This window comes from Phodopus roborovskii, unplaced genomic scaffold (assembly GCF_943737965.1).
Source record: "Phodopus roborovskii unplaced genomic scaffold, PHOROB, whole genome shotgun sequence".
NCBI classification, from domain to species: Eukaryota; Metazoa; Chordata; class Mammalia; order Rodentia; family Cricetidae; genus Phodopus; species Phodopus roborovskii.
The window spans coordinates 21,973,194-21,983,603 of NW_026125059.1; the positions used below are offsets into that span (position 1 = coordinate 21,973,194).

At 35.9% G+C, this 10,410-nt stretch overlaps 1 protein-coding gene across 2 annotated transcripts in view; it reads left to right on the top strand.

Annotated features, from left to right (window-relative positions):
* Rbm39 (RNA binding motif protein 39) overlaps window positions 1–9,102 on the top strand; it is a 31,443-nt gene extending 22,341 nt beyond the window's left edge. Inside the window, exons 13-17 of one of the 2 annotated variants that reach the window (XM_051188123.1) lie at window positions 3,408–3,458; window positions 6,515–6,596; window positions 8,479–8,584; window positions 8,684–8,762; window positions 8,849–9,102. In XM_051188123.1, the coding sequence (XP_051044080.1) occupies window positions 3,408–3,458; window positions 6,515–6,596; window positions 8,479–8,584; window positions 8,684–8,762; window positions 8,849–8,949 (419 nt within the window). In that variant the 3' untranslated portion in view covers window positions 8,950–9,102. The remainder of the gene's footprint in view (window positions 1–3,407; window positions 3,459–6,514; window positions 6,597–8,478; window positions 8,585–8,683; window positions 8,763–8,848) is intronic. The other variant, XM_051188129.1, reaches the window with a different exon arrangement.
* Window positions 9,103–10,410: the final 1,308 nt, after the last annotated feature.

Genomic DNA, 10,410 nt, shown 5'->3' on the forward strand with positions numbered 1-10,410 from the left:
CTACAGACCAAAATCCAGGGCAGCCAGAGCTATGAAGAACCTTGTCTTGAGTATCAAATCCAAAACAAGAAATGAGGGTGAGGCTTGAGCTTGTTCCTCAGTTTAAGAGCATATACTGCTCTTTCTAATTATCTTAGTTAAATTTCTAGCATCTACATTTAAGTCCCTATCCATTACCTTTGCATGTACCTGCAGATACCTATCAACAGATTCACATATTCACACATATTTAAAAATAACTTCAGAAAAAAAAATAGAAGTTCGTAATCTTTGTTTTCTATTTTTACACATTTAAAAATCAAGGAAGAACTTATTTGGGGGTGTCAAACTATATACTACTTTCAAATCTTTCTATGCAACTTAACACTTTCTGAGACAAGGCCAATAATTATGAGTACTGTATAGTATGGGATGAATTGAACTCTTTGTGTATATATTCACATTAACACACACAAGAAGATGAAAATAATTCTTTAGAGAAATAATGATAATGCAGGATGGTGCTGACTCAGATGTTTTTTCCCAGCCCTTGTGAGGCAGAGGCAGGTGGAATCCAGCCTGGTCTAGAGAATGAGTTCCAGGACAGACTCCAAAGCTATACAGCGAAACCATGTCTAAAATAACAAAAAAAGTAAGAAAGAGAAGGAAATAATGATAGGCCAAGTGTGGCAGTGTGCAGTTTTAATCCCACTACTTTGGAGGTCAAACATTTCAGCCTGGTTTACATCGTGAGCTCTTGGATAGCAGGGACTATTTGGGGGAGACCCTGTCACCAAAAGTAAACTATGATTTAAGTTGAAAATTGTTTTTTTTTTTAAATTCGTTTCTTTCAAGGTCATGTGGAAAAACTCAATTATGTTGTTGGTTGTCCAGTGGAACAATGGTTTTAATCTTATTGCTGTGCCCTTTTTTCCATTTCCACATGTTGTGGTGACCCATAAATAAAGTTTTTGTGTTTCCTACTTCTTAACTGATTTTGCTACTGTTATGAACTGTAAGATCATTAAGTACATTTTCTGATAAGTCTCAGCCTACCCAGTGAAAAGTGGTTTGACCCTCCAATGGTTTCTCAATGTGCAGGATAAGGACATATTAGGAGCACGGTTTGGCAAAGTCTTCTCACTCCAACAGTTCAAATAAGTTTAGTGATGTGAGTACACTGTCCTACAATAATGAGTTCCAGGCCAACCATAGGCATGCTATATCCTGAATAAGATGCCCACTATTAATCTTCAGGATGATTTGTCCTGATGATTGCCATTAATAATGTTATGGTGGCATAAGAGCACTGGCTACTCTTATCGTGGGATTCAGGGTGATTCCATTTACCCACCTGATGGCTCACACTTAACCATAACTCCTCTTCCAGGGGAAAGAATGCCTTCTTCTGGCCCCAGAGTCAGTAGGAACACCCATGTTATATAGACATAAATCTAGGCAAAAATATGCATGCACGTTTAAAGAGAAATTCACTTTGGGTATGTTTATTTTTGTTTCATTTACTTGCCTGAGACATACGTTGTGTGTAGAGATCAGAGGCCATTTTTTTCTGTGTTGCTGTATCCTTCCACCAGATACATGTGATTCAGAGATGCAACTGGGGTAGCATTTTATCCAGATTGTCATTGAATCAGGATGTGTTGGACATCCCTGGTTTGTTTCAGTCTCGCTCTGTATCCTACTTCTCAGCCTTGTCCCTCATGGTGTTTTCTATTTGAGTTATAGCAGACCTTTAGAGTTTTGTGTATATAGCCCAGTCTGCCCTTGAAGTACCCTATGCAACTGATGCTGGCTTGAACTTTTTCTTTTAAGATGTGTTATGTATACTCTGTTCTGCCTTATGTGTGTTCTGCAGGCAGAAAGAAGGTGCCACCAGATCTCATTCAAGGTTGAGTTACTATGTGGTTCCCTGCTCTTAACTGCTTAGTCATCACTCCAGGCAGGCTTTGAACTTAATTTTGTTTTTCTGAGTGCTCCAACACCCTTAGTTAGTATATTGGTTCACTAATCTTCTTTGTTTAAGATACCCAAATTGTGCCTTGTGTCCTAATATATTAGAAGTAGCTGGATGTTCTTTTTTTTTTAATATTTTATTTTATATGTATTGCTATATTGCTTGTATGGATGTGTGAGGCTGTCTCCTGGAACTGGAGTTACAGTTTTTTGATCTGCCATGTGGGTACTGAGAACTGAACCTGGGTCCTCTGAAAGAGCAGTCAGTGCTCTTAACTACTGAGCCATCTTTCCAGCCCCTTGTTTGTTTCCAGCCTAGGCTGACCTCAAACTCACAGTGATCTGAGGCACCCGATACCACCACTTGGCTCCAAAGGTGTTTATAGATTTATAATTGGGATTGGTATTTAATAGCATCAGTCTTTGAGGTGTACATTTTTCCTATATTTGGGGTGAGGAAGAGATTGTATTTAAAGTTATTGACACTGCATCTATATTAATATCTTCAAGATCATTTAGTATACATGCATCACATTCCTTCATCAATGATAATGCCAATTTTTAATTCAAAGGGCCTAGATGTTTTAACTCAACAAAATGAGGGCTTAAGATTTCCTTACATATTTACTTCTGGTGTTTTTATTAGCTATGGTAGCATTGCAGAAATACAGTAGTTATGTTGTTTGAGACAAGGTCTTACTGTGATGTAGCCCTGGCTGTTGTAAAAATTGCTATGTAGATCACACTGGCTTATAACACAATTTCCTGCCTCTGCTCTGTTGCTGTTGGTGGCCGTACCTATTAGTTGCTTGAATTTGTTTCTCGGCTCATATAGACTTGCTATACGTTTCAGATTTGTTGAACATACTTTGCCTGTGTAGAAACAATTTTCAAAGTTAGGTGAGAGAATGTACTTAGATCAAATTGTTAACCTGTGCTGGAAATCATTGACAAGTCTTTCTCAGTTAATGCTAAATTGGGAAATTAGGGCACATGGTCCTACCTCTTGTGTGTAGTTATTAACAATTGCAACATAGCCTTCTGAAATACTTAATGCAGATTACTAGTAATGCAGATTATTAGTAAAATAACCTTATTTTCTAAGTACTTGGAATTGAATTCTCAATCAGGGTTTTTCCTCATATTTTCTGACTGGTGTGCTCCCCTTTCCCCATTTCCCATTATTCATTCCTAGCTGTGGTATCATAATGAAACACATGTATGATAGGAAGGGATGTACTAGGAATAGGAGGAAAAGTGAATAATTGTCTAGGGTAAAAAGAAACAAAAGGCCCCAAAGCCTTCTCAATGAGGAATGGGGAAGGAGGTTTTGCTGCCAGGTTTTGCTAAGCTTATTCTAATGAACCCTGCTGTTGAAGTCCTCTTTTATTAATACTTTCCTGACATTTACCCTGTTAGTTGAGGCTCTTCATTGTTCCTGCACTGAGCTGTAGAATTCTCTTTTGTTATAGATTTGCAAACACGACTTTCCCAACAGACCGAAGGTGAGTTACTTATTTTTAACCTCTTTTTCTTTGTAATACAATTAAATGTATAAAGATAGAATTTTTTTTAATGGTGGTTTGGATATTTTTTTTTTTTCTGTGTCAATGTAAACTAGTTAAAGTCTTAACAGTAAATTTATAATCAAAGAAGATAAAACTTTTTATCTGTGGTTTCTGTTTTGGATTGCTTGAATTTTTTAGTCTTAAGCTGTAGTTTAACCCCTGGTGAGGACTGGCCTAACATGCTAGCAATCATTCCTTGAAATTTAAAAAAAGTAAGACCTAGAATTGTAAGGTTTACTTAGAAGAAAGTACACTCAATGTTTTCATAGACCAGATTTTGAACAAGGAATATAGAACATAGTTTACTTATATTTAGAATCATGTGGACTAGATGTTTAATACTGTTATACTGATTGGTTTCTATTAACCTGTAGTATCAAGCCATGACTTATAAATTGTTATAAATTACATGCATTTTGAAATGATGGCAAGTAGGCAATGATTTCATGAAATCCATCGTATGTCAGGGTGTAGGGAGCATTTTAGTATTCCTGTTCAGTTTAGAGTAACATGGTTCTTGTTTTTTAATAGTAATAATCCTATTTGAAAAACTTGCTATATTTTAGATTTAAATGTATTTTAATTTTCTTTAATAAGCGTATGCCACATTTGTAAATTCTTTTTTAATGATTCAGTTTATCAAATGAAAACTAGTTGCTTCTGCATGCTGCATAGCTTAAGTCATAATGACCCTTTTGTAATTTGCTTTATTTATAGTATTCATAATCGTTCAATAGTTCCCTTCAATTTTCGTAGAATTTTTAGTTATGCATACCTGTGTTTTTATATATTTTTGGGAGGCAGGGTTTCACCGTTTAGCTCTGATTATCTTTCATTCATATATATAGATAGAGAGAGAGAACGAACAGGCTGGCTGAAAGAGAGACAGCCTCACTTTTTTTGTTGTTGTTTTTGTTTTGTTGTTGGTTTTTTTTTGGGGGGGGGGAGACAGTGGTTTCTCTTTAACAGCCTTTGCTGTCCTGGAATTCAACTCTATAGAACAGGCTAACCTCAAACTGAAGAGATGTGCCTTTCACTGCCTATGGGTGCTGAAGTTAAGGGCATGCACCACCAGCCCCTGGCATGTTTTGTTCCTAAGTAGCCAGCTGAGAAATACTAGCTCTTAGGCTGTGGCAGGTAATATTTGTTTACAGAGGGGAATATAAGGAAAAGTCTTTTTTTTTTTTTTTTTTTTAAACAGAAAGCACAAAATTACCCACACAATTTTTTTTTAATTTATTTCATGTTTGGTTGTAAAGTATTATTCAATGCAGTTTGTCTGGTACTTCCTTGGGTGATCATTTGTTTCAGCTATCTCAATTTCTTAATGCATTATTTCATCCTTAGCTGTTTGTTGTTATGCATTGGAATGGGATGTGGTCAAATAATATGATTACGGTGAGTTCTGTAACTGATGCTGTAATTAATATATTTTTGGCAATTCTGAAAACTGGAGAGACAGAAGACCCTGTCTCAACAACAGAAAACCCAAGCCTAAAGAATGCCAAGCTTGGAAAACACCTAACTTGGAAAATGTGTTTAACTACAGCTATGTATGTTTTAATGTTACAATGTTACTTTAAGTGTTACATTGTTCAAATTCTAATAGTCATATCATAAATATGCTCTTTATGGTTCTGTTTTTCTAAGACAAATCAATTAAAATGTTTATAATGGCATTTTCTGTAGACATTTTTTTCTCATCTTATAAAAAGCTAATAATATTAAGGTTCATGCACTGAAAAATAAATAGTTGGACCAAAGAGAATGCTCTCCAATTTATAGCAGTTTAGGCCATTGCTTAAAGACCTAGGTTTGGTTCTCAGAATCCATATGGTAGCACTGTTTAGAAAATATTGTGGTATCTGACACAAATGTCTGCCCTTTATGGTCAGTAGGTACCTGTGTTATGCATGCACACAGGTAGAACACTTATACAAGAATCTGATATGTCTATAAATTTAAAATACAGTCATTTGTTTAAAAAAAATGAACATATTCAAGTGTGGTTTTTTTTATTTACTACTTTTCTAACAATTACCATTTTTTATCATTTCAAAAGGAGATCAAACTTTTTTTATATAACCTTTTTTCTTTCTGGTATGATTTGTATTTATGATCTCCCCCCCCCCTTGTTGTAATAGATTTGGACGACATTTCTATTCTCAAGCCCTTCATAGATTTTGTTTGGTTTGAGGAAGGGTCTCTGTGTGCTCCTGGTTATCCTATAATATGCATTGTAGCCCAGGAGACCTAAACAGATCCTCCTGCTGGTATTAAATTTGTCTACCACTAAGCTTTTGTTCTTGTTTTTTTTGGGGGGGGGGGGGGGGTTTGTTTTCCAAGACAGGTTTCTCTGTTGCTTTGGAGCTTGTCCTGGAACTAGCTCTATAGAACAAATTGGCCTCAAACTCACAGAGATCCACCTGCCTCTCTGCCTCCTGAGTGCTGGGATTATAGACATGCGCCACCAACACCCAGTTTATGCATTGTTTTAAATATCATTTTCATTTGTTTCCTTTGAGACAGTTTTCATGTATTGTAGTCTAACCTGGAATTTCATACTAGACCGGGTGACATGAACTTCTCATCCTCATGCCTCTACCTTCCTCAGGCTGAGATTATAGATGCACCCAGTTTGTGCTGTGTTGAGGGTCAAACCCAGAGCTTCATGCTTGCTAGAAAAGCGCATTAGCAATTAAGCTGCAAAGCCAGTTACTGAAATTTTTACCGAAGTAGATTGTTACCTGTACCAAACTGCGTGTCTGCACTGGTTTCCCTGACTCATTCTCTAAAGAATACTTGAGTATTTATATATTGTGTTACCTGTTAATAAGTTAATCTTAAAAGCTTAACTTACAAGGTTAAAGTGTTGCGTTATGTTCAAATGATAAATATCTCCACATTAAGATAGGGTTGGTTTTGTTTTTAGTTATTTGTCCAGGGATATTTACACATTTTCCAGCAATCTAATTTTTCTTCTTCTTTTTTAGCCTCAGCGTTAGCTGCAGCTGCATCTGTTCAACCACTTGCAACACAGTGTTTCCAACTTTCTAACATGTTTAACCCTCAAACGTAAGTATGTTTACAATTCAGTAATTTCCCTTTCTGAATATTTCATAATTGAAAAACTATTATAATGAATATAGTTGCATTTTATACACAGTTCATATTTTATTTTGACACATAGCAAGGCTCTAATTTAGAGATGTGGTAATTAGTGAAATTTCTATTTATGGCATTTCCCTAATACATACTTGTGTACTAATAATTCTTTATCTGCTTAAAATTATCTCATGAATATGAGTATTATCCTGCATATATGTATGTGTACCATATATGTGCCAAGGGAGGTCAGAAGAGGGCATCAGATCCATTGGAACTGTTATATATGTGTTGCTGTTTTACTTGTATGTGTCCTAGATTCCCTAGCATTACAGTTAAAGACAGTTGTGAACTGCTTTGTGGGTGCAAGGAATTGAATCCTGGTCCTTTGGAAGGGTACATTGTGTTCTTAATTGCTGAGCCATTTCGTATCCTCCTTTGGTATGAACTGACCTGGGTCTTCTGTAAGACCAGCAAGCACTGAACCACTGAGCTATCCACTCCATCCCATTTACTGTTGTTATTTCCTTATCTTTTTCCTGTACTGGCCAAGAATTTGAAGAAGTTTTTGCTGCTCATGAGGATCACCATTCCTCCCTTTCACTTTGACAAGGTCTCAGTCGGTTGTCAGGGATAGCCTTGGCGAGCATTCAGTAATCAATATGTGTTGGTGTTTGCCTTGTCATCTCTCTCTTCTTTTAGCTTACCTTTTATTTTTCATTTTTGTTTGTTTCTCTGTTTATCTTTATAGCCAAGCCTGTCCTGGAACTCACTCTGTAGACCAGGCCAGACTTGCCTCTGCCTCCCAAGTGCTGGGATTAATGAATAGCCTGTGCCACATTGCTTGACATTTCTTTAATTGTTAAAATGTTAGAAAACAATTTTTTTAAAATTTATTATCAATTTGTAGTGTGTGGGTGCTACAGTTCCACCTTTGTTTTATTTTTCAGGTCCATCTACTTCGGTGATTTGGTTTTTTTGTTGTTGCTTTGTTATTTTTGTTTGTTTGAGACCAAATATCTTTAGCTCTAGGACCTGTGACTGGATTGTGTGTGTTACATGTTTGGTCAGCAGTTTATAAAAACCATGTTCTGCTTTAGATAGAATCATGAAAGGGAACCCCTACATCAGTCTTTAATTGGTTTCCTTGTGTAGAATTCTTGTCATTATTTAGCATTTACTTTGCCAACTAACCTATACATTGTCAGTCTTTGGAATATTTCCTTTGAATTGTTTTCATATGTGCTCTGCATATATACTTACTACCTGTAGGATTAGGTTTAGTGTTAAATCTCATAGAACTGGAGTTACAGGGTTTAAGTAGGTATCCATGTTGCTGTTGTGAACTAAACCCAGGTCTTCTGCAAGAGCAGCAAGTTCTCTCAACTACTGAGCCAATTTCACAAAAAATGTACAGCTCCACTGTAATTTTTTTTAAAATGTAGTAATAATTAAGAAGGTATAATGGGCCATCTTGCATATCTTTACGCTTTATACCTTTTGTTATGTTAAATGTTAAGAATATATGTTTAATGCATGGGTAGATGGCTAAGAATATAAAGTATTGCTATGTTTGCATGAATGGCAGTTTTGAGGTTGGTATAAATAGGCAGGTCCATGGACTGAGCTCATTTGTTAGCTAGCCCAGTTGAATTGCTGTGCACATTAGGTGGTTCAGTGAGTAAAGGTGCTTGCTGTCTGAGGACTAGGTTTGGATCCCTGGTATTCATATAGTGGGAGGTAATGGGTTTCCCCCTTGGTCAGCATACATGGCCATATGCACACAAACAATGTACTCAAATACTATTTTCCTACATGAATATAATTTCATTATTTTTGTGCCTTGTTACAGAGAAGAAGAAGTTGGATGGGATACAGAGATTAAAGATGATGTTATTGAAGAATGTAATAAACATGGAGGAGTTATTCATATTTATGTTGACAAAAATTCAGCTCAGGTAGTTTGAATTTGCTATTAAATTTATTTATTTGTGAGAGTATATGCTCCATACAGGTTTTTTTTATTTTTTTTTTATTTTTTTTTTTTATACTTTTAGGGCAACGTGTATGTGAAGTGCCCATCTATTGCTGCAGCTATTGCTGCCGTCAATGCATTGCATGGCAGGTGGTTTGCTGGTGAGTGACTATTGCAAAGACTTTATGGTGAACACCAAGTAATTAAATAAAGATGGCTCACTGAACTTTTCTCTTTTTGTCAACAGGTAAAATGATAACAGCAGCATATGTACCTCTTCCAACTTACCACAACCTCTTTCCTGATTCTATGACAGCAACACAACTACTGGTTCCAAGTAGACGATGAAGGAAGATATAGTCCCTTATGTATATAGCTTTTTTTTTTTCTTGAGAATTCATCTTGAGTTATCTTTTATTTAGATAAAAATAAAGAGGCAAGGGTCTACTGTCATTTGTATACAACTCCTGTTATCTTGAAAAATAAAAATGTTAACAGGAATGCAGTGTGCTCATTCTCCCTAACTAGCAAATCCTACTTTATGCAAAGCTGTTCGCTTGTTCTGCCGTTTTAATTGTCCATGTAGAAAATTACATTAAGGATCTATAGAATAGCTCTAGGGGAACAAATGTCCTTTCTGTATAAAGGCAGACAGGTAATGTTTTAATGTTTCAGAAGCCTAACTTTTTACACAGCAGTTACAGTTCACGTTCATTCATGTATTCGGCTCATGGGTTCAGCAAAAGTTTCTGGAATACACAGTGTATGAAAAGTCTAGGCAGCCAAGAGGCTGTTTAGTATCTCACCTTGATCATTTGGCAAGAAGGGGATTTCAAAATTATATTTCTTGATGGTAACTTTACAATTAATGTATCTGTAAAAGTTTCTTTGTAAATACTGTGTGTTTTAGTGTCTTGAGTTTCCAAACAAAATGATCCCTGCATTTCCTGAAGATGGTTGATGTAATAGTTGGAGCAAAGAAGTCTGGGCAAGATATAGGAAATGCAGAAATAGGTTTTGTCTGGTTGCACATAATCTTTGCTCTTTTTAAGCTCTGTGAGCTCTGAAATATATTTTTGGGTTACTTCAGTGTGTTTGACAAGACAGCTTGATATTTCTATCAAACAAATGACTTTCATATTGCAACAATCTTTGTAAGAACCACTCAAATAAAATTCTCTGGAAAAGGCTACAAGAAAATTTCGTTTCTCAAATGTTGATGTTTCACTGTTTACCATAGAGTGTGTATGGTGGTTTTCCTTTTGTTTTCTGATTAGTATCTCCGCATTACCACAATTTGAATGTTTCAGTCTCTGGATTTTGTAAAGGGGGTAAATATGTATGACTACACATTACTGCCTAGTATTAATTTCCTTCATAATATTTCTTGTATTTGCCACTCTGATATGTTCCGTTTCAAAGAAAACAAGCTGCCCCTCTAAAATGCTCTTGAAGTGCTCTATATTTTTTCATTTTCTCTTAAGGTATTCTATCAAAAAGGTGGGAACATTTTAATCTCCAAAGCACAGTAATTGTTGCTTATGTGCTAATTATGGAGAAATGCTATTTTATTTGACTTGAATTCTTTTCTAAGCCCTGTGCAAAGGTTTCTGGTTTATGAGGTACCCTTGAGGTGTAGCTCCACACATGGTATTAGTTCTTGACTTGCATCTTTCAAATGTATGTGAGCACTATTTCCTCTAGTGCCCTAAAATCATTGTGCCTCAACTAGCCTTCAAATCAGTCATTGCACTCTTTCAAATGCTCCCGATAGTCCTAGTTGTGTTATATAGACCTTGCATTCATTTC